We start from the raw sequence: 25,557 nt of genomic DNA, 5'->3' as shown, positions 1-25,557 counted from the left end.
GCCCATGTGTTGTTTTCCAGCAAGTAGCAAGAAAAACTACATAGAGCTGTAACAGTGCAATGGAAGAATGACTAAAAGAATTTAGTAGCTTCTCTATCTTACAGTACTAGGTATGCCAAATGTAGAAGCAGATGGGACAAAAAATGCCAACAATTATAAGACTATAAATAAACATTTTGCATGATACTCTTAATCCTACAGTAATAAAGGAAACTTACTGATTTTTCATAATTTTTAAAATTTGATCATTTAATATGTAAAAATCCACACAATGACTTACCAAAACTATCTACTGTAAACCAGGTCTACTTGGCAATATTTACTAAACAAAATAGTTATTCCCTCCTGAATGACTAAAGAAAGTAGTAAACCCATGTGCCTTGAGGTTAAAGCTTAGAATGAAATATGAGGAAACCATGAGGTTACAGCTTAGAATGAAATGAGGAAAAAAAAATAAAGGATAATGTAATCTCCAAGTACCAAAAATGGAAAAAAGTGTGAAAACACATGACAACGTTTTACACAAATATATCAATAAGACTTTTTTTTTTTTTTTAAACAAAAATTAGCCATGTGTGGTGGCATGCACCAATCCCAGCTACTTGTGGGGCAGAGGCAGGAGAATCACTTGAACCTGGGAGATGGATGTTGCAGTGTGCTGAGATTATACCACTGCACTCCAGCCTAGGCGATAAAGCGAGACTCCAACAAAAAAAAAAAAAAAAAAGAATTTATGTATTTTTAAATTCTGTATTATCTTCTTAATGAAAGCTGAAAGAAGTTATGTCTTTCATGTTTATCAAAACATCCTAAATTACAAATGACATAAGCCTAGTTCATCTAGTTTAGGCAAAATGGACTTTATAAGTTCATATAATAAGAAGGTATGAAGATAAATTTGGTTTCAGGAATGACCAGATACAAGAACTTAACTGGTATTGTCAGTACTCCCTCCAGCTATAGAAGCTCCATGAGGGCAACGATTTTTATACGTTTTGTTTATTTCTGCACTGATGGCACCCAGAACAAGGAAGGACTGGCACAGAGTTAGTGCTTAAATATTTATGAAATAAATGAATACCTCTTCTCTTTGTGTTTTTGCTTAGCGTCTGCACACCAGAGTTTTTCATGCCAGAAGTGAGAGACAAACTAAAAGCACATTCTTCCATTTTCATAAGCCAGTTAGCAAGGTAATCATTCTGCTAGTTCCATTTGGACACATTTCAGAGAATGGCTCTAGTCACTTTCCCAACCTTGTGCCAACCATGAAAGAGGAATGAGTAATATGTGTAGCCTTCCCTGACAATATGCTACCAATGTGGTCATTAAAAGGGGGTTGTTAATATGAAAACAAAGAGGAGAAAAAGGAGTGGAGGCCTACAGAGGACAAAAATAAGGGGTACCACACATTACTCAATGTGTCTTTCATTACCAGCAACCCAAATGCAAACATGGCATTCATCTTAGTAATTTCTTAGTGCTTTCTAGTCCGGCATATGCCACAGGAGATGTGCACACAATAACCACAAAATTTTGTAGAGAGGCAAAAACCATTTGTTACATTGCAAACACTTACAAAAGTTGTCCCTATGTATACATCCATCCTCATTTCACCCTATCATCTATCCCAACTCATCATGTCACATTATTTTTTGGTCACTCTCATGCTTGACTGCAATCTTATATATGACAAAGGATTTCATCAAGTTGATATTTAAAAAGTGATACAAGAGAGCTAGTCATGTTTATATGCAAAGCCATTGACAACTGAGGACCTGTTAGGATTATAATACTTAACTACTGAAAAGGAACCTTAAGTACTTGAAAATGTTTGCTACTATTTTAAAATTTAAATAAGTAAGTATCTACTCTGGGCAAGGTTCCACGGGTGATTTCAAGATATATAATGCAAAGGACCTTATGCTAATATTTGATAGGAAAACTTTTTAAATTACTGTGCTAGAACTAAGACAGTGATTAATGTTTGGTGGCTAAGTAAAGAAGCAGTAAGTGAGGAAGAACTTTTTTTTAATTGAAAAAATACTAACTTCAGTGTTCTTCTGAAAATAATGCTTCCCCTTCCCCATTGCCCTGAAATGTTTTCCAGTTCCTTCATTAAAAGGAATGATAAAATGTGAGAGTTCAAAGAATCTTTGATCTGGCTCAAGTCTAATTCTTAACTGCTGAAAGTACTGTGACTCAGAAAGATACGGTGGCTTAACCAAGATCACTGAGTTAAAAGAGCTATGACTAGAATTTGTTGCAGATTCCCAATTTGCCACTGTCTTAGCCAAGAGCACATGCAATAAAAGCCCCTCCTGGTGGTTATCACTAAGTGAAAACCAAAATACAACTCATGTTACAACTTTTAAGAATATGTGTTGGCCGGGCACACCTGCAATCCCAATGGTTTGGGAGGCCAAAGCCGGAGGATCACTGGATCCCAAGAATTTAACAGTAGCCTGGGCAACATGGTACAATCCTATCTCTACAAACACACACACACACACACACACAATTAGCCAGTCATGGTGACACATGCCTATAATCCCAGCTACTCAGGAGGCTAAGGTGGGAGGACTGCTTGAGCCTAGGAGGTTGGCTGTGGCTGCAGTGAGCTATGATTGTGCCAGTGTATGCCAGTCTGAGTAACAGAGCATGACCCTGACTCAAAAAAAAAAAAAAAAAGAATATATGTCTTCCGTGAAGCCAGATAAACAAGTACATATACCTCCTCTGAGAAATATATGATGAAAAAAAGTAACTTTTTTCATGATCACTTGTTGTGGTTCAGCTCTTTCCTTTAGCAGTTGTGTTACCATGTGACAAAAATTTTTGAACTCAGGTCTCCTCATCTTCAAATGGTAACAATAGCACATGTTCAAAATAATCCTACGAGGAATAATAAAGTGATTTAAAGTTGTTTTCCTCAAAACACCAACCACTAAAATCTGTTTTTGAGCTCCAGGAAAAAATTAAAGCTGATGACAGACACACATTGGCAATAAAGCTGCTGCATCTCACATAAGAGGGGGCATACTATTAAAGAATGGCTTCTGAATGCAACGTTTTAGTCTAGTCATGGCAAGAAAATCTATCACATGAATCACTGCTCTAAATACGCAAACTGTAGCATCTTCTGATAATGCTGCCTAGAGAAGACACTGAGAATGCATATACCAATAAGTTAGTTCCGGGGCTGAGTGGCTTTATTAACAAATGATGGACACAAAATACAAGGAAAATGTACTACTCTAAATCAGGTGTGTTTAAATACATCGTAAGCGATGAAAGTTATTTTGGTATTCAGTTTTCAATAAGCCATCTTCATTAGTAAGAATGAATTCAGCTATACAAAGTTTTGTAGTACCAGACAGACCCCAAAATTTTAGTGGCTTACATCCATATAACAGTCTAGGGCCAAATTCAGGAAAGCAAGAAGACTGTACCACACAGTCACCCACACCTAGGCTGATGGCTGCTCTGCCATCCGCAACACATGGCTTTCCAGGTCCCTCTTTACATTCCCAGCCTAGTTATAGGGAAAGAGCTTTGTATCAGACTGCAGTCAGAAACACAATAACCAACGCATGTGTTACAAGCATTCAAGTATTTAATACAGAGAATCAGTTGCAGCTTAGACCACCACTGGAGGACAAAAGAAACAAAGCTAAAGAAAACAGATACAATCTCTGCCTATAGCTCCAAAGCAGGAGATTCTCAAAAGCCCACCTGGAGTGTGTGAATTTCTTAAAAGCTTCCACCAACTACCTTGGTCTGCAACAGCTGGCAGGTAGTTGTGGTAGTCTGAAAAGTGGGACCTCCTCCACCCCACCAAAGATGTCCATGTTCTAATTCCAAGAAACTGGTTATGTGTTACCTTACTGACACAAGATGTGACTAAACAAACGATCCTGAAATGGGAAGAGATAAACCTATATTAGTCAGATAGTTCCAAAATAATAAGGGTCTCTGTAAGAGGAAGGCAAGAAAATCAGAGTCAGTTTTTCAGATGTGGGAATGGAAGTCAGAGACTGGAATGATGCCAAGTAAGAAATCAAGAGGAATGCAGGCAGCCTCCACAAGCTGCAAAAGATTAAAAAAAAAAAAAAAAAAAAAAAAAAGAAAACAGGGCTCTCCCCTCAGTGCTTCCAGCAGGAAACAAACCTGCAGACACCTTGACTTTAGCCCAGTGAGACTGACTCGGACATCCCGCCTCCAGAACTGTAACATAATACACTGCTGTTGTTTTAAGCCTCTAAATTTGTGATAATGTGTTACAGCAACCATATGAAATGCATACAATGGTCATCCTGGACTTCCCTCAACAACGCTTCAAACCTCGTATCTGCCCATGAATGAGCCTCAGCTCTCTATGAAGAACAGTGGCCTCTCCCCTTCTCTTCTATCTTCCACGTCTCAGAGACACACTAACAGAACCACACAGGGAAGCTTGTGATGCAAACAAGCTGAGTCCTTAGAACAGGGTGGGAGTGGACACTGCAGCACCAGCATGGGGAAATCCTGACGGGCCAGGCTGCGGATGACATAGATCACTTCTGTTTACACTCCATCGCCTAGAACTCTGTCCCACTGTCCCATGTAAACACGGGCGACACTGGGAAATGTCATCTCGCTTGTGTCCGTGAGGAAGAGAAAACTCATATGGTAAACAGCTCTGGCACACCAGACACCAGCGGATGTAAAACATAATAAAACCTGATAAAAGAATGAAAGCCACAGAAGGAAAATGACATAACAAGTAGCTCTAAAGCTGTTGAAAAATGTGTTCAAATAGGCACTGCATATTCACAAACAAAAGGGGGTATTAAAAAGATGTAAGTATCTTTCAACACAGTAGAGGATAATACTACATAAATTGTTAATTTTATTAAGGCATTATCTTCATATTTGACACTATTCAGACTTAGTAATAACATGGTAGATAGTGGATTCCATAATTTTCTTTTGTATCCTACTACTCTGTTGGCAGCTGGATGACATTAAGATTTTTATATGAATATTTCGAATGAGACAATAAATCACTTTTTTATCTTTATTTTTTGTTTTAGCTGATAGAGAAATGTTAACTCAAAAACAACACGGCTGCCCAAACTTAGTTATCTACTATTCTCCATAATATTCATAACCTCGATTTGAAAATTCCCTCCCCATAGTTACGAGGTTTCTAATATTCGACGTGCCAGTCACAAAAAGTAGAAAAAAAAATCTAAACTAAAATCTAAACACTTTTTAAAATGTTGAAACTTCAAGTAAATGTCTGACAGAATAATAACGGTTTATCCTATAATGGAGAGGAAGAGGCAAACATTTCTTTAAAGCATTTAATGTATGAAAATGTATTTTAAAAGTATATCCCACCAAACAATTGTTTCAGACTCAATGAAAATTTGTAAATTTTAATTTTGAACTTTAATTGTTCATATCCCCGTGAAAAGGAAAATATCTATTAATCTTCCAAACTTCTGGACCAGTTTAATAGGTATTCTGAGACTACAAGATACGTGAACTACTTGAAATAATTCTTATTTACAACTGCTTACTTTTGTGAACAACTATTTTCTCAGTACCGTGCAACTTAACTATAAGCGTTAAAACTACTCTGAGGATGGTTTCAGTCCACCCTTGTAAGTTCCACCTTGTTTTTCTTTTTTGTTTTTTTGGTTTCTTTTTCCCCCACCGAGATGGAGTCTGGCTCTGTCACCCAGGCTAGAGTGCTGTGGCGCAATCTCCGCTCACTGAATCCTCTGCCTCCCGGGTTCAAGCGATTCGTCTGCCTCAGCCTCCTGCGTAGCTGGAATTACAGGTGCCCGCCACCACCACCAGCTAATTTTTGTATTTTTAGTAGAGATAGGGTTTCACCATATTGGCCAGGCTGGTCTCAAACTCCTGACCTCGTGATCCGCCCACCTCAGCCTCCCAAAATGCTGGGATTCCAGCTTGTTCTTGAATCTTCCTTATGTTACAGCAATCTTCCTTCCCAACCGCCTGCCCTCAGACCACAATCTCCAACATCACCATGCAAACAGTAGCCTCTTGGAGACTACTTAACAGGTTCACCCCATTGCAAATTAATCGAGAGATAGAGAGATTCACCTTCTTCTGGTCCTGCGTCTGTGACTGAACCCTGACTGACACACATAAAGTTATTTAAGAAGCAAAGTGATGATAAAGTTATCATGAATTTAATTTTATAGTCATCGGTAAATGTCTTACATTAAATAATGCTGCCCTATACATTGACTATCATGCCTGTTTATGTGGATTTTATAAGCCACCATTTAAAACTACATAAAATCTAAAACTATAAGCTTGCCCACGTTAGCAGGCATAAATAAAATAATCCCCAATGAACCATACTAATGTAACTGCCTCCCCTTGGGTATGGACAGGACCTGTGATATAGCAGAATAGCGCTCCCACAATTATGTTACCTTCTATGGCAAATATTTGCAAACATAAGGTCCCTAATCTATTAACTCTGAGTTATTTAAATGAGAGATTTTCCTGGATTCGCCTCACCTAATCAGGTAAACATTTTAAAAGAAGTGTCAAGAAAGTCATCCTAGTGACCTGGAATAAAGCAAACAGCCATGCTGTGAACGGCCTACAGATGGTGCTCCATGGCTAGAACCTGGTGTTGGCTGCAAAGAACTCAGAGCAACACAAGCAGGAAGAAAACAGGAAACTCTTTCCTACAACTACAAAAAGCTGAATTCTGCCTATAACTTGAATGAGTTGTGAAGAGGACCCAGAGATCCAGATGAGAACGCAACCTGACGTTACCTTATTTTTAGCCTCCTAAGACCCTTAACAGAGACAGAATCCAGCTGCACCATGCCCAGACTTCTGACATCTAGAAACTAGGAGATAAGAAATGGGTGCTATTTTAAGCCACTAAATTGTGGCAATTTTTTATGCATCCATATAAAACTAATATACCCACAAACCGCCCTTGCACTTTATATCCTATTTCTCAATGCTTAAAGTGGATTATTCATCTTAAGGGAGAGGAGAGAAGAGGGATGGGAAGATAAATTGCAAAGCGGTTTTATCAGCTACGCCACACTAAGAGATAGGATTTTTTAGAACAGGATATCTTATATACAATCCATGAATGATAACATCTCAGAAGAAAACCATAAGATAACAGTGTTGGTAAATCACTACAGTACTGAACCTCCTGCAGTAATTGTGTAGTGATACCCCTCCAGGTTAGAAGAAAACAAAACGCTGGGAAGTTCTTATCTCCAAGATCTCTGGAGCCACACTTCTGCTTAGCTGTTCTTATTGCTGCTGTTTTTCCATTTCCATCTTAGGTATGAAGGCCTACTGAAAAATTGATTTTTACCTCTATTTGCTAAAGGTTTTGATCATTTATATCCAGAAAGCATACATTATTGATATATGTTATCAGAGAACTATAAATTATTATAAATCAACACTGGCTTATATTTCATAAAATGACCCACAGCTGAAAAAGTCCATAAGAAATGTAGCTAAAGTTAATACTTCTAAACAAAAGGCTCCTCAGAACAAATAATCAAAAGTTGCTAAACTTCTACAAGATTCTTCAGACAGATGCAATATCTCAACAGTTATGAAATATTACAAACATGAAAAGGTTTATCTGATTCATAAAAATATCAAAACATCAGGAAATTGGTTTGAGACCTTCGAAGTAAAACATGAGAGAAACGAAGGTTACCATTAACTGCCTAACAATTTCTCATTTTAAGACTGTAGTACTGTAATCCCAGCACTCTGGGAGGTCAAGGCAGGGGGATCACTTGAGCCCAGGAATTCAAGGCCATCCTGGACAACACAGGGAGACTTCGTCTCTACAATACAAAAAAATTAGCTAGGCATGGTGGCACGTGCCTGTGATCCCAGCTACTGGGGAGGCTGAGGTGGGAGGATCACTTAAGCCTGGGAGGTCAAGGTTGCAGTGAGCTGTGATCCCCCACCACTGCACTCCAGCCTGGGCAACAGAGCAAGACCATGTCTTTAAAAAAAAAAAAAAAAAAATTAGCCTGGCATGGTGGTACATAAGCCAAGGAAGCAAGAGGTTGCAGTAAGCCAAGATCACACCACTATACTCCAGCCTGGGCAACAGAGTGAGACACCGTTCCAAAAAAAAAAAAAGACTGCAATGCTGTCAATACTGTCACCTACTTACCTAATCAAGGAGAAATCTTACGTAAATTTTTCAAAATCACCTTCCATCCTGTTTATCTATGTGTGTTCCTTTAATCTCTTTGCCATAACTCCAAACTTAAATGGCCCCTAACATGATTTAGCAGCGCTTCACTGCTTTCTGAGTCAATTTACCTGTTTCCACAGTAGCTATTTAAAATTATAATAAAATGTTGGCCGGGCGCAGTGGCTCACACCTGTAATCCCAGCACTTTGGGAGGCCGAGGCGGGTGGATCACAAGGTCAGAAGATCGAGACCATCCTAGCTAACACGGTGAAACCCCGTCTCTACTAAAAATACAAAAAAAAAATTAGCCGGGCATGGTGATGAGTGCCTGTGGTCCCAGCTACTCGGGATGCTGAGGCAGAAGAATGGCATGAACCCGGGAGGCGGAGTTTGCAGTGAGCCAAGACTGCGCCACTGCACTCCATCCCAGGTGACAGAGCAAGACTCCATCTCAAAAAAAAAAAAAAAAAAAATTATAGTAAAATGTAAAAGTCAACAGTCCTTGAAACAATCCAAATAGGTTAGACTTTAGTGCACTAAGAGCTCCATATCTTAGTATTTAAAAATAAGTAAATAAAAGTATATTTCTTCATTGTGAGTTGTCAGGGAGGCTGCTCACCCTGGTCACTCAGGGACCCAGGCTGATACAAAATGCACCATCTCAAACATTCCCAGTCAGCATGAGACAGGAAAAGAGAATACGGCATGCAATGATGCTGCAAGCTTCTGCCTAGCAATGACACACAACACATCGCCTTGCATTTCACAGGGTAAAGTAAATCATGTGGCCATGCTGAGTTCAAAATATTAGGAAAGTTAAATCCTACGTGCTAGGGTCTGAATGTTTGTATCCCCACAAAATTCTTATGTTGAAACCTTATCACCATTGTGATGATACGAGGAAGGTGGGGCTTTGAAGATATGACAAAACAAAAAATCCATAGGTTCAAGGGAGCTCATTCGTCCTTTCAATCATGTGAAGACAGGGAAGGGGCCATCTCTGAGAAGGTGGGCCTCACCAGACACCGATCTGAGGTCACCTTGATCTTGGACTTCCCAGGACCCAGAACTGTGAGAAAAAAATTTGTATTGTGTATATGCTGCCCAGTTGATGGTTACGGCAGTCTGAATGGCCTAAGACACTACCATATGTATGGGGAAAACCGAAGTATCTACAAACAACCCTAAAAACCACCACATTCCCATATAAGGGTAATGCTACCAGCTGTTCTCCAATTCCCATTCCTTCCTCCTACCTTCTCAGTCACCTGACACTAGATTCTTTATTTTCATTTCAGCTTCTTCTCCAGCTACCACCACTTAACTCTCTCTTCGCATTCACAACAAATTGTTTGAGAAGAAGTGTTGGCTGCCTCCAATTCCTCACAACCCACTCATTAATTAACCTACCACATTCTAGTTCCCACTGTAACACTGCAGTGAAGCTGTTCTTGCTAAATCCAAAGAACTGTTCAGTTGTTATTTAACCTCTCAGTAGTCACCACTTACCACTGTTGAACTCTGCTTGGAACATTCTCCTCCTGTGACATCCAAACTTCTCCTGTGTTTCCTTGTAAGCTCCTCCAGCAGCAAAGTCCAAAGTTACCACTGTTGACCTCTCCTTGGAACATTCTCTTCCTGTGACATCCAAAATTTTGCTGCATTTCCTTCTAAGCTCCTCCACCAACAAAGTCCAAGGATCTTTTGCAAGCATCCCTTTTACAGCACACTGAAATATTGGTATCCTTGAGGCGTTTGCATTAGGTCCTCTATTTTTCACTGTATGTGCTCTGGCTGGGTGATTTTTATCCACCACCATAAATTCAATTCCCATTTAGGCTAATGATTTTCAAGTCTATTTTATCTTCAGCCCAGATCAAAGCTTCATCTCCACATATTCCGCTTTTCAAACATCTCAGTTTAGATTTCACACAGGCATCTCATACATTCTCAAAGGTGAACATGTTATCTCCCTTCCAAAATCTCCTTCTCCTGTTTCCTATTTCAATAATAGAATTTCCCTTTTATCAAGAAATGTAGTCATCACCCTTGTCTCATTCGCTCTCATTCCACACACAACCAATTACCAAGTACTATCTAGTCTGGCTCCTAAACAGCTCTGAAATCCAGGTATTTTTCTTCATTCTCGCTGCCACAACTAATTTCAAGTCATCATTACCTTTCACCTTGACATCTGCAGAAGCCTCTTCTCCAGTCTTGCATCCCCACCTAAGCTATTCTCCACAGCACAGCCAAAGCAATCCTTCTCAGTATAAACCTCACCTTGTCACTCCCAAGATAAAACCCTGCAATTCTCCCCACTGATTTCAGGATCAAGTTCAGATCCAGATTCCTTAACATGACTTAAGAAGAGTCTTCAAGATTTGACCCTCACTTCCACCCTGGCCTCAACCACTATTCCCCCACCCTAAGTTTAGTGTATTCTAAACTTAGCCATATCAAGTTCTGAGTTCTCTGAACTTGCTGGACCTTTACCAGTGCTGTTTTTCTTGGCCTAGAGTACTCGCCCTCTTCACTGAGTTATTTCCTATTTCTTTAGTTTTCAGCTCACACCAATATGCTAGTATAGCACCCATTATTTCCCAGTTTATTCTCCTCTCATATTACATTATAACTGCCTGATTTTCTGTCTGAATCTCCCACTGAGCTATGAGCAGTAGGATACATCAGGGATAATGGCCGCCTTGTTCATCACTCTACCTGCAAAATCCAGCACAGTACCTACCTAACATGTAGTATTCACCAATAAATATTTGTTGGAAAAAAAATGACAGCTCACATATTGGAGAAACTTCAATAACTTGGCACTCTGTTCAATAACATGTGCCATATTTTAGGAAAATGATATTCAAATATATTTATTTCGTACTGCTTACATCAATAATAGTATTTCTATGTAAAAATCACCAAAAGATACATAATATGAAAAACACTTACAACATGCTTAAGAAATCAACAGCCAAACAGCAATCAAACATAAAAGGCTTGTCTACTTTGGGGTTCTGCCATAACTATTATGGCATAGACATCAAATCAAAGAAGTCTCTGTACTCAAGAAGTTTCTACTTTAGTAAGAATCAGTAAAACACAGTATACAGTTCCCTGGGATCATCTATTTACTGTGTCATGATGGAACCCTGTGAAAATCCAAAAACAAAGATTATGAACTATGTAGGGAAACGCTATGAGGCTAACTCAACTTAACAGAAGTAACTTTTCAAGGAAAAGGAATACAGAAAAAGGGGAAGTAATACAACAAGTACCCTCCCATTCCTTTTTAAAAGCTTGCAGAATATTTTGTTTATTACTCTCATAACACATACCTTGAACACAAGAGTCTGCCAGTAATGACTATACTTAGACCAATAACTTCTTATGTTGTTTCTCATGAGTTACTGTGGTTATAACACCTATGAAGTTCTTTGAAAACTACAGCACTGTACAAAAGTAGCTTACTGATTTAATTTATGGCTTTGGAGATTAGGTATTTGAAACAGACAAAAATAATGAGAGTGTAAATTTAATTGCTATTTGATAGTCAAATAAAAGAACTTACACAGCTCAGCCACAATTTTTGTTATTCCCTACGGATCATGTAACTCAATTAAATTGCTGAAAATTAATGTTATTTAGGCTTCTTTATGATAAGAAAGTTGTCATCAAATCAAAGCAGGACTGTTACCATGAGTCAACTTCTAAAACATAAAAATAGCTTTGATATATAGAGAAACTACCTAAATCATTCTATTACCATATTTTATATAATCTTAAAAATCTAGAAAGGATCTAAAAAAGTCTACTCTAGCAGTTTCTAGGCATTTTTAGAATCTGATAAAAATTATAGCTATGCCAGAAAAACACATTTATTCCATAAATGAAAAACGTATGTAATTTCAGAGAACTAATGGGAAGCTTTTCCCGTGTTTACCAGGTTCGGAAATCCTGATATTGTTCAACCGTCTCGTTTTACATTTGAGGAAAACGGCCGCTCCAAACTGTTAAGTGACTTTACCAAGAACACAGAATTTAAATCAAAGGAACTAGAATCCACATTTCTTTTTCTAGAACCTGTATAAGGTCCTTAACACTTTGTAAGTCACCATTTTATTTCACCCCTGTAATTTCAGCAATGGGAGGCCGAGGTGGGCGGGTCACCTGAGGTCAGGAATTTGAAGCCAGCGTGGCCAACATGATGAAAGCCAGTCTCTACTAAAAATACAAAAAGTAGCCAAGTGTGGTGGTATGCACTTGTAATCCCAGCTACTTGGGAGGCTGAGGCACGAGAATCACTTGAACCCAGGAGGCAGAGGTTGCAGTGAGATGAGATCGTGCCACTGCACTCCAGCCTGGGTGACACAGTGAGACTCTGTCTTTAAAAAAAAATAATAATAATTAATTAATTAAAAAAAGATCAGCTACAAAAAGACAGAGGAAAGAATCATGATAGTCATGAAACAGTATGAAAGTGATGAAAGAACAGGGGATGGGCGCAGGGTAGGAGGGTAAGACCCTGACAGCATAAATTCTTGTAATGAAGCATGAGAACATAGTAACATAAACTGTGGTATAAGGAAACCTTGTTTTTAGTCCCAGCTTTGTTATTTAGCCTGAAACCTGACTTTCCTGCTCTAACATTCTATAATGCAGTATTTTTTAAAATCATATTCTACAGTTACTACTCTCTTATGATTTACACTATGCTCCAACATCTAAGCATGCGACTCATGTGGCTATCAATGGAAACCCAAGCTGAATTAGAGGGCCATTAAGGGAGGAGACCAACCCTCATATTGTCTTATGCCCAATTTCTGCCTCCAAAGAAAAAAGAAGTAAAAACTAAAAGGCAGAAATGAAATCCACAGGCAGACAGCCCGGCGTCACACCCTGGGCCTGGTAGGTAAAGACCGACCCCTGACCTAATCCCTGTCCTGTTCTGTTCCATTCTAATTCCTGGTGCTGGTGCATGCAGCCCCCAGTCACGAACCCCCTGCTTACTCAATCGATCATGACCCTCTCACATGGACCCCTTTAGAGTTGTAAGCCCTTAAAGGGGACAGGAATTGCTCACTCAGGGAGCTTGGTTTTTGGAGACGTGAGTCTGCCGATGCTCCCAGCTGAATAAGCCCTTTCCTTGTACAATTCGGTGTCTGAGGGGTTCTTGTCTGCAGCTCGTCCTGCTACACCTAATTATGATAGTATTCAACCTTGATTCAGTCATCCTTCCTCCTCACAAATGCTCCAAGAGGAAAAATGTACAGCAAACCATGGCAAGAAACAGCACAACTACTTCATTTTTATAAGTATAAGAAAAACTTTTATTCCCCTTGAAAATTCTAAAAACGTGGACCAATCAGCATTCTCTCTTCCTTAAGGGAGGTCCCATTTTCCTTCCCTTAATCTTAACTCCCAGTCCAAGGAATGGGTAGAGTGCAGCCTGGGTGACACAGCAAGACTGCATCTCAAAAAATAAAATAAAATAAGAAATAAGTACTTTAAAAGCATTCATATTGAAAACACATTGTATGCAGCAAATATATCTGAGGTATAAATTACTCTTCCACCCATTCCTTGGACTAACAATTTTTAAGGTACATATTAAATTTTTTCCAATCTTTCTCCTACAATTTTTTGATTCATACAATATTTAACAGAGAACTTCAATTCACTCAGTAAAAACACTTATTTCAATAAAAGGAACACATGGAAAATTCTCTTCGAAACACACACAGATATTTTTTAATACTAATCACTGAGATTCAAAGATCAGGGAGGGCTACATCTACCTCAACAAGCTCCTACTGATATTTAATGTCTAATTGACAAATAGGGTTATATAGCTAGTTATTAAAACACAGTGTAGAAGGAGAATTCTGGAGTAAAATTGTAAACATACAAGTTGTACAATCATGCGCAACACTCTTAATTCAACAACACCTCCCTTAGTAGAGTGATATTAGATTTAAAAAATCAGAAATCCAATCTGAAATGTCCTAAACAATAAGGAAAGTTATTAACTCACAAAGCAAGAAGTTGAGAGAGCAATTACAAGGCTAAGACATGTCATCAACTACCCAGTTCTTCCCATTTTTTAACGCCGGTTTTTGCCCTCAGGCTTGTACTTTTGAGATAATAAGACGGTTTCAGCAACCCAAGCGTCACATTCTCATACACACAGTCCAAAGACAGGTTAAGAAAATTTCCCTTCCTTGTGTGTCCTCCGTAAAGAAGAAGGAAACTTCCCCAAAGTCATGTACAACTGTATCATATACTCACGTCTAAACCATTAATTTGCAAGATGCTGAAACAATGATGATCTTTAATATGAATTATTGCTTGGGGCTGCTAAGTGTCCCAGCTTCTCTCAATACTTAAGCCAAACCAACCTACTGTGAACAAAGACAAAAGTTAGACAAATACTTTGTCACAACTATCATGCAAAGATACTGTGAAAATTATATGTGATTGTCTTAGTTCCTTTGGGCTGCTATAACAAATTACCATAAACTAGAGAGCAACAGAAAATTCCTCACAGTTCTGGGTACTGGAAGTCCAAGATCAGAGTTACAGCATGGTCGGGTTCTGGTGAAAGCTCCCTTCTTAACTGCAGATTGCTCACAAAGCTATCTTCTCACCACTGTATCCTCACTTGGTGGAATGAGGACCAGAGAGCTCTGGGGTCCCATTTATAAGGGCACTAATCTAATTCATGAGGGCTCCACCCTCAGGACCTAATCACTTCCCAAAGGCCCCACCTCCTAATACTTTCTCAAAGTTAGGATATCAACCTATAAATTTTGTGGGAACATAAACATTCAATCTATGACAATAATCCAACTAAGTCAAATGCCTAGCATCCTGTGTGCTTATAGCTTGTTTTATTTTTATTTTTCTGATATAATTTAAGCCTTATTATCAACCAACAAGTTATTAAACTCAGTAAGTTGTCCTGAGGTATTTCATTCAATTTAATACTTAATATGAATAGCAAAAAGATTTCACAATGTATGACCTTTACTTTTACTACAAAACTCCTAGAAACTAACTTGCCAATGGTTTATCTGTTTCCAAGCAGAGAAAACTCTGTACCAAAATATTTCCAAAAGTTGAATCAAATCACAATGACAACGTTATGCCGTCCCTAAAAATTATACTGCTAAAATAACAAGTATTTCCACTAAATAAAATCAATGTTACTACTTACCTAACCTAGACTAAAGTGCACTTTCCATTACATTATAGGTACTTGAGTTCTCATGGTAACATGAAGTGGAAAGAAAATTTATTTTTCACCTTCAAATATCAAACTTGGTAGGCATCTTTACATGATTAACCAAAATTTTAATAATAATAAATATACTAGTAAATAATTCACTTTATTTTTAACTTTTTTCTGTTCATTAACTAACAGGATGCAATCATATCTTAAGACTTTTATAACAGATTTCAAAACACTCTCTAAACTTCTTGTTGACCTTGAGAGACAGGCCAACTGGGAGGCAGGCAGGCAGGCAAACAGATACCAATTACCATGAAAAATTATTCTTCTGGGCCAGGTGCAGTGGCTCATGCCTGTAATCCCCACACTTTAGGGAGGCCGAGGTGGATGGATCACCTGAGGTCGGGAGTTCGAGACCAGCCTGACCAACATGGAGAAACCCCATCACTACTAAAAATACAAAATTAGCTGGGCATGGTGGCATATGACTATAATCCCAGCTACTTGGGAAGCTGAGGCAGGAGGACCGCTTGAACCCGGGAGGCAGAGGTTGAGGTGAGTCACGTTCACACCATTGCACTCCAGCCTGGGCAACAAGAGCAAAACTCCACGTCCCGAAAAAAAAAGAAAAAATCATTCTTCTGAATAACATTTTTGAAGCCTTAACATTCAATCTATTTATATATGCCTTACTTATCTATGTAAAAAAAAAAAAAAAAAACGGTAATATTTGTTGTAAAATAGAAAGTCCATGCACAACTCCCCAAGAAATTATATGAAGCCAGCATCCCCGTGTACTATCTGCAAAATACAGGGCAAGAACTACAAAGATGTATTATACCGGCAAGTGATTAGATAAAAAATGATGTGCTAGAATGTTAAAATTTGTTTTCCATAAAACAGCACTGTTAACAGCAATGAGAAAACAGATGGGCCAGATGGGCAGAGGGAAGGATCAAGAGTTCCCTTTCAAATATGCTCAGTTTGAGAAGCTGCAGAAATCTTGCCCAACAGATAGAAACAAAGACTGGATACAGACCAGGAGAAATATCCATTTGTTACACACATACACACATGTTATGTTATGTAACAAATAAATCTTTGTTCATGTACTTGTTTTCCAGCTGGGGAACACAATATTCCTACGCTTAACGAAAAGTCAGTTTTCTATCCTGGTGGGATTAGCATGATACTCCAGGAGGGATTCTTAGGGAGATGAGCAATCTATAGTCTGATATGCCAAATATCAGAGATATTTGATAGTCTGAGATAGTCTGATATGCCACATAAACCCTGAAGATCACTGAAACAATCCACGGCAGTCACAGGCATAACAGATCACACTCACATCTAAAGTCAGTGAGTATTTAGGCCTAAAGAGGGAGAGAACAAAAAAGTAAATGCAGCAAAGGTTAAGAGTTGATCACTCTTTAGCTCGAGTTACGTTTCCACTCTTTCCCCTTCTCTGTGCCTTATGTGTGGAACAGGGCACATATATGGCACTAAACGTGCTGATGGTGTATGTGGAGAAAAATATCCTGAAAATGCTGTCTTTTGACCAAGCTCCTACCTCTTACGTAGACAGACAATTCCTCATGCGTTTCTAACACAACTTGTTAGTGTAGGGACTGACTGACTTGTTCTGGACCATCTTTTCAAGGATATTTGTATATAGCACACAGTCAAAGAAGACAGTTCTCCTCCAGAAAAATGAGTGTTTACTTTTGAGTATAATAAAGATAACATCTCCCTTTAGGAAAGAGGTCAAATAAGCGTACAGCCCATTTTCACAGACCTTGGTTTCTTAAATGGAAGGAAGGTTCCTCTCCCGCAGTGTAATTCACCACACGAGTGGGCATCACCTACCCCCCTTCATGTTGTTCAATGTGAACTGAAGCTCAAAGAACCAGTACAAATGCTGAGTAATAAACCATCTATTGCTGTGGACATTAGTTGCTTTAAAGGAAGTAATATTTAATAGTTATGACAGCAATACTTAGCACCAAGGATTTTTAAGTCAGACAGATAGATGGTCCAGTTACAACTCAGCCTCTAATTGTATGACATCAGGTATATGACAAACTCTGAATTTTAGTTTGCTTGTTTTAAAATATAAAACCTGTATCTTGCGTATTACGTATACGTGGGTGTAACATATAATACGTATATAACATATAAAATATAAAACTATACGTACATAGAGACTATTCTATTGCTATAATAAACTCTCCTTCATCTGTGACACAAGAATCCCATGTCTTCTGTTGTCATCCATGACATTGTGGCATTCCTGACAAGCAGCTTTGGCTATTTCCAATCATGCTTCAAGGGGTAGTCATACATATAATCTAACCTAAGTGAAATAACTGCCTGCACCGATATATTCTGTGCATATATGCATACATATCAATGCATAACTACCATGATTTCCTGTGTGATGACTGCCAACTTTTTCTTCCACTTAAGTTCTCTGCTTAAAGGTAACATCCCTTGCTTACCTTCCTTCTCTCCCCTTTTATGATTTGCTAAGATAGGAAAGTCTCCCTTTCACAAATGTGCCATGAAAACTAACTGGATATTACACATCTCAGTATAAAATGCACTTAAAAACATTAATGACATATAGAAGTTATGTCAAAGGCAATTGAAATATGTTTTATTTAGTCAATTTATCACTCAGAAAATATTTATAAGCTGTTCAATTTTTCATATTGCATATTCATCAGGGCCTATCAGCTACTCATATTCTTTGCAGATAAGATAAATTATTATAACAGCTGCTTTTGATGATGGCAAAGTCAATAAGTGTACTGGAAATAATTACAGAATTGGAGCTCTTTTCACATTATCAGAAGAGGTCATTATAAATTAAAACAATTCTAAGTGAAGCTGATTAACTGGTAAGTGTTAATGATATAAGAGAGAGAGAAACTGTCAAAATAAAAGAAACACAAGATGCACTAGATAGGCAAATGATACACTACTAAAAAGCCAAAGTCTCCCAGAAACTCACATCACTTAACATCAGTGAGGATTCAGAAATTAGTTTTTAATGACTATATTCAATGTAATTAAGAAAAGTGACTACAAAAATCTCCAATCTTCTTTGCCTATTCACTTAACTCTCTCAACCACATTCTCAAATAGGGAATATAACAAAACATTGTTTTTAATGAATGAAAATGTCTTCATGAAGAAGCATATGTGGATGTGTATAAACATAAACATAATACATATATACACACACACAGAAATCCATGGGATATCATCAAGTCTTCTATGATACAAAATCTCTTCCTGGGAAATCTTCAAACAACGTAAGAGAATTTGGAATTCTCAGTGCTTCATAATAAGCAACAGACTATTCCAGAGACCATATAATTTATTATAAAGTTAGTTTCTTCAGCAAAAAAAAAAAAAAAATTTAAAAACCCTTACTGCATTTCAGAATCTCATTATACTAACGCTTTCATTTAAATGAGGAACATATAGTAATAGCTACCACTTAGTGACCATTTGTTATATCCTAGGCATTGCACTAAGCATTTTATATACAGTCTTTATATACATATAGTTATATATTTTAGATGTTATATACAGGTATACATAATACCTGAGATATGAGTATTATATTTATATTTTAAAACAAGCAAACTAAAATTCAGAGTGTTCGTCGTTTGTCTGTCGTAAAATTAGAGGCTGACTTGTAACTGGACCATCTATTTGTATGAGTTAAAAATCCATCTATGGTGATATTACTGTCATAACCATTAAATATTACTTCCTTTAAATCAACTAATGTCCATTCCTGATTCCAGGCTCAACTTTAAGACTTCAATTTGGCTTCCTCTCTAGAAGGAAGAAAAACACTCTTCATGCTAAATCAACTACTTTGGTACATATGTCAATAATATTTATTATATTAATAGTAAATTAAGCTTCAGCTGCTACCCTTTCAGGTTTCATAGTGTCAAATCTTATCATAGGCATCAGGTTTTAAAGTCAGCAAGATAGAGACCACATACAGTCAAAACAATCCAGGGCTATCACTAGGAAAATACCACATTGGTGACCAACCGCTTAATGTTTCCAATATAAGAGTGTTTCCCTTCCAATACTGTAAGAGATCACAGTTTGTGAACTTAGTGACTACCAGATACGGAATGGCCTATATTTCAGAAATACGCATGCTTATTGAGTAAAGTACCACAACACCAACTATTTAACCAACTATAGAAACGATCCCTGAAAGTATAGTCTTGAAAACATCAACTATTTAAGCTCTTATTTTGTTCTTTTCCTTCAGTAAAATACATATATACCGTAATAGCGTCATAAATTGAAATCAAGCACTCCTGCTTAGGAGAAATAAAACTAATTTTGCAAGAAAAACTTTTTTAATCTTCAACAATGTTCTCCCTGGTTTTTCATTTTAAAAATATATTTCATGAAAATATTTTAACAGAAACAGACGTCACTGTAATTTAGATTTAATTATACTAAATCAATAAACGTTTTCATATATTAAAGTCATCTTATCATTGGAGATACTCAGATGCTGTAAACATGTACACTTTTTACAATTTTTTCCCCCTTGTAAACCAAAAACAAAAATGTAAGCACCCTCCGACCTCTGCCCCAACCATCTGAAAGGGCCCCTCTTCTCCACCAAGGGCATATTCCCAAGATTACCAGAAAAACCACCTCACGCTACCATGGGAAAAGTGGGCCAGACATGCTCATTATACCCTCCTTCTTTTTGGAATTCGGGAAAAGCCAACCAGCATTAACATCAACACAGACCTTAGGTCTGATAAGAAACATTTACAATCTACTCTCTCTGAAGTCTGCCACCTGGAGGCTTCATCTGCCTAATAAAACCTTGGTCTCCACATTCCTTTCTATTAGTAACAAGTCTTTCAACCAACGGCCAATCAGAAAATTTGTAAATCTACCAATGACCTGGAAGCCCCTCCCCCTTTGAGTTGTCCCACCCTTCCAGATCAAACCAATGTAGATCTTACACGTATTGATCAGTGTATTATGTCTCTCTAAAATGTATAAAAGCCAGCTATAACCTGACCACCTTGGGAACATGCCATCAGGACCCCCGGAGGCTGTGTCACCAGTGCATCCTTAACCTTGACCAAAAAAAAAAAATTAAGGCCCGTCTTAAATACTTTGGGGTTCACACCCTTCAAAAGAAAACTGGCGTGGTCCTAGGGATCTTCCTAGGAGATAAAACATCACAATTTCCATGGAGTTCTTCATCATCTTTTATTGCCCTTTGCTTTGGTAATCCAGAAAAAGCTGTGTACTTTTTCTTCACTTTTCTACCTTTCTCGTGAACTACTAAATCTAAAACTCTTGGAATATGGTATACAAATACCAAGTGCTAAAAAATATATCATTAATTTATATTTGTAAATACTATTTCAATTTAACAGTGGTTATCTAAATCCCTTAGCAGAACTTCACCAGTAATTTCATACGGCCTACTTTCATGTTAAAATTTAAAAGCTGAAGAGAGCTACATTAGTTAATATTGAACGCACAGTATTTGTTTCAGACAAAGAATAAAGAGAAAGGGAAACAGAATTACTCAGCATATGAGGATGTTTTTTCACTGTCTCTACACAGCTATCAAAATTTTGTTAATATCTTAAACCCAATTCAGATTTTGAGCCCTGTAAGGGTGTACAACTTAACCAGAAAAAACTATCTTCAATTGTATAAGCAGAGCACTCTTACCAAAATGGTCCACAATTAGAAACCTTAGTCACATTCCCGAAATAACTATTTTTGCTGAAGCAGCTAGATCAACTATCCGTTACGGATAACTGGAACTTGCAAACACTACAACTACTTTAAATACAGTCACTTCAAACCTCACCCTCTTCAAGGTTAATGCTGGATTAAGACTGAAATCAGATTGAATGAACTTCAGAAATAAATCCGCATAAAATAAATGTCAGGTTATTTTCACAAGTATACACTGAGTTCAACATAAAGAAAAATAAACATACAGGACAACTTAAAACACACTCTCAATATGTTCTGTTGTACTTGCATAAAATAAATAATGTAAGCTTATTCTCACAAGTACACACCGAGTTCAACATAAAGAAAAACAAACATACAGAGTAACTTAAAACACACTCTGGACAGGTTCTGTTGCTTCTTGAAATGGGTAATGAAGAGAACAGAGTAAGAAAACGAGGAACAAATAGTCCCTGCAGGCTTATAAATACTTCTAAAGGGTATTTTCACATCCAACACACCCCTTTTAGTGACACAATTGCTCCAAGCTGGGTTTCCAGCTGGGAATAAAAGCGTCCAGGGTCTGAAAGGTGTGAGATGCTCAGAAGCAGAGTCAAGTGCACGCTTTGCCGTGGTTTTTCAAGTCAGAACCCTGCTAACTCCACGTCCTGGAAAGGCCCCAGGGCCTCCCACCCACGCGGCTCCCGCCCCAGCGCCGGCACCGCCCACGCCGGCGGCCAGGCTGCCTAGCAACACGGCAGGGCTGCCTGGCAACGCGGCCCACCCCGGCCCGCCCCCGCCCACAGGGGAAGGCCAAGGGGATCCATTCTACCTCCTTTTTCTTCTGTCCTCCCCCGAGCTGGATGCAAAGCAGCAGCAGCAGCAGAAGGAAGGGAAAGCTCCCGGTGGGCAGGTACCGCAGCCGCCGCCCCGCTTGCCTACGGCGTGAAGGAGCGCCCCGGGCCCCCATCGCGGCAGGGCAGTGTCTCCTCCACGCGCGGTAGCCGTGCGCGCCCAGCTCCTACCGCGCACCACGCCTGCCCGGCCAGCCTCCGGGAGCCCACTGGCTGGGCCCTCCGGGGTGGCAGCGGCTTTGCTAGGGACACGGGCCGCGGCCGAGGACGCAGAGGAGGAGACTGACAGAGCATCCGGTTCACCGGGAGAAGACCTGGAAAGGCGCGGGATGGGGGCAGGAAGTGGGCGTGGCGAGGGAGCCGGGCTCCAGGGGCGCGGCGTGTGCTCCCGCCTGGAACCTGTCTTTCCTGGACCCACGCTGGGGAGAGGGGCGGTCCTTTGGCCCTGGGACCTCAATCTGAGGCCATCCTGCTACCGAACCCAATTACTGGGTAGCCCAGCACTTTACCTGGGGCCTTGCACAAACAGACCTGAGTGCCTTCTTGGATGATGTAGGGGAAGCTTTGGGGAATGAGAACCTGGCCCCTGCAGTCCCCATTCCCATTGTGATCGTGATTAGGAACACAGCTGTTTTCCTCCAGAGCCCTGCGAAACCTTCTAACATACTCCAGAGCCCCCCGATGCACAGAAGCCGTCTCAGAACTTCACAGCTCTTCCAGCCCCAACTGGAAGGCCTGAGGCACAGCCTAGACTCCATTCATTTAGTGACTCATTCAGCATCCAGGGAATGCATAAGTACAGAGCACTGTACTAGGTACTTTTAATATAAAAACGAATAGCCTTACTTCAATTTTTATTCTCTGAATATTTTAAGAACCATAGCAGACTGGGCATGGTGGTTCATGCCTGTAATCCCAGCACTTTGGGAGGCTAAGGCAGGTGGATCACCTGAGGTCAGGAGGTCGAGACCAGCCTGGTGAACATGGGGAAACCCCATTTCTACTAAAAATACAAAAATAGCCAGACATGGTGGAGCGCCTGTAGTTCCAGCTACTTGGGAGGCTGAAGCAGGAGAATGGCATAAACCCGGGAGGCAGAGGTTGCAGTGAGCCGAGATCACGCCACTGCACTCCAGCCTGGGAGACAGAATGAGACTCCCTCTCAAAAAAAAAAAAAAAAAAAGGAACCATAGCAGCAGACCGTATGTTGAACATTTGATACCGGGCCTGATCTGTTCTAATGCATCATGGTTTTTATTACTCTCCTAAAGATTTCTTCACTTGTGCCATGAACACCTTTGGTAATGTAATAAAACCTGTACATGCAGTCTTAAAATAGCACATATTTCTAAATGCATGAAATTAAATATATAGGATTAGCCAGGCACAGTGGCTTACACCTGTAAACCCAATGCTTTGGGAGACCTATGCAGGAGACTTGCTTGTGTTCAACAGTTGGAGAGCAGCCTGGGCAACATCGTCCTTGTCTTTAGGAAAAAAAAGAAAAAAATTAACAGCTGGATATGGTGGGGAGTACCTGTAGTCCTAGCTATTCCAAGACTGAGGCTGGAAGGATCATTGGAGACCAGGAGTTTCAGGTTACAGTGAGTTCTGATCATGCCACCGCACTCCAGCCCGGGAGACAGCAAAACACTGTCTCCAAAAATATATGTAGAATATAAAAATATTATATATATAAAAAACTTAAGGAATATATACATATAATGGTTCGAGATATCTGCAACAACTTACTGAGTATGACAATATCTTTAATTTCTATAGGAAACAAAGCTGTAGGTACTGTTAATACTACTGTGGTTTGTTGCCTGCCTTTATAATTGAAAACTGAAACTGTTGAAGTTAATAGACATACAGTTACAATTTTTTCAATACAAAGTTCACAGATGCTGAAATTGTGTGGACTCCAGATTAAGAACGCTTGCTCCACAACAACCCCATCACCTAGGCTCATTGTAACCATTTTCAGATAAAGAAATTAAGGCCCAGAAAGAATTCCAACATTGACAGTCTGGCTCTACAGCCATGCTTATGCTAGGAAGCCTTTGTTAAAGAAGTTTACAAATACATCTCACTTTTCTATATCGCAGGCTTTTCATTTCTATTATGTGAACATTTTGCCCGAATTATCACTCCTGTTAAAAGAAAACCTTTAGACAAAATAAACTTTACACCTTATTTCAGCAAAGAACAATTCATGTATCTCTAGCACTCTGAACCAGAAGCGTTCAGAAAGCTCAGCTCCAGTGGCCTGAGAGGAAGCTTCAATAGACTAAACATAGAAACAAAGTAAGGAAATTACCTGATTGGCTACAGCTATGTTTCCCTTACTTGGTCACGGTGTAATAAGGCATTTACCTATATGGCTGTGGTCTGATGGGAGGTCCCTAGTTGTATAAGGAGTCATCCTGTTAGCTGTTTGTGATTCCCTGAGGCTCGTGAGTTTTTTAATAAGTCAGTTACAAGAACCGTTTCCAAGATAAGTTCCTATGTGCTTACATAAGAGCTCCAGGTACACAACCACCCCAGGCTAATTACCTCTTGTGTATTTTTGCTTTAACACTCCTAAAAGAATGGCTCCTGGCTTTTTCCTTGAGACATAAAACTGGCCTCAACTTCTGTCTGTTTGGAGACAAGTAAATTTATGATCTTTATGAGTAAAATATTGACATCTAGATATACTCAACATAATCACAACTCATCATCTTTCCCTTTCTCTCCCCAACTTGTCGCAATTTCTTTATTGTAAACAATGGTACTTCCATCCTTCTAATTACCAATTTTCAGAGCTTCGGAGCTGTCTTCCATTTTCCTGTTCTCCCCTAACATGCTGCCTTTATATTCAGTTTCCAAGTTACGCTCCCTCTACAAGGTCCTGGGAATTTGTTTTCTATTTCCCATTTTGTAACTCTAGCATTCATTAGAAACACGAGATGTCATTGTTAGTTGACCCTCCTTCTCTGACTTATGTTGATGACAAGAGTCCAACTCTGTAAAATATTTGAAGAGATTTATTCTGAGCCAAATATGAGTGACCATGACCAGTGACACAGCCTCAGGAAGTCCTGAGAACATGTGCCCGAGGTGGTCAGGGTACAGCTTGGTTTTATGTATTTTAGAGAGGCATGAGACATCAATCAAATACATTTAAGAAATGCATTGGTTTGGTTCAGAAAGGCAGGACAACTTAAAGCACGGTGGAGTGTGGCTTGCAGGCTATAGATAAAATTAAACATTTTCTGACTGACAATTGGTTGAGTTTATCTGAAAACCCGGGACCAATGGAAAGGAACGTTTAGGTTAAGGTAAAGGATTGTGGAGACCAAGGTTTATTGTGCAGAGGAATCTCAGATAGCAGACTTCAGAGAGAGGGAGCAGGTTGTAACATGTTTCTTATCAGACCTGAAAGGGTACCTGGCTCTTAGCTGATTATCTTACTGGATCTGAAAAGAAAGGAAGAAAAA

General features: G+C 39.1%; 1 protein-coding gene across 3 annotated transcripts in view; it reads right to left on the bottom strand.

Moving 5' to 3' along the window:
* TUSC3 (tumor suppressor candidate 3) overlaps nucleotides 1-22,731 on the bottom strand; it is a 209,636-nt gene extending 186,905 nt beyond the window's left edge. For 2 of the 3 annotated variants that reach the window (XM_025394122.1, XM_025394123.1), the window contains exon 1: nucleotides 22,054-22,535. In XM_025394122.1, coding sequence (XP_025249907.1) covers nucleotides 22,054-22,191 — 138 coding nt within the window. In that variant the 5' untranslated portion in view covers nucleotides 22,192-22,535. Of the gene's footprint in view, nucleotides 1-22,053 lie in introns of all 3 variants that reach the window. The other variant, XM_025394121.1, reaches the window with a different exon arrangement.
* Nucleotides 22,732-25,557: the final 2,826 nt, after the last annotated feature.

This window comes from Theropithecus gelada, chromosome 8 (assembly GCF_003255815.1).
Source record: "Theropithecus gelada isolate Dixy chromosome 8, Tgel_1.0, whole genome shotgun sequence".
Lineage (NCBI taxonomy): Eukaryota > Metazoa > Chordata > Mammalia > Primates > Cercopithecidae > Theropithecus > Theropithecus gelada.
The sequence above is the reverse complement of the archived record's forward strand: the minus strand, read 5'-3'. Positions and strand labels throughout refer to the sequence as shown.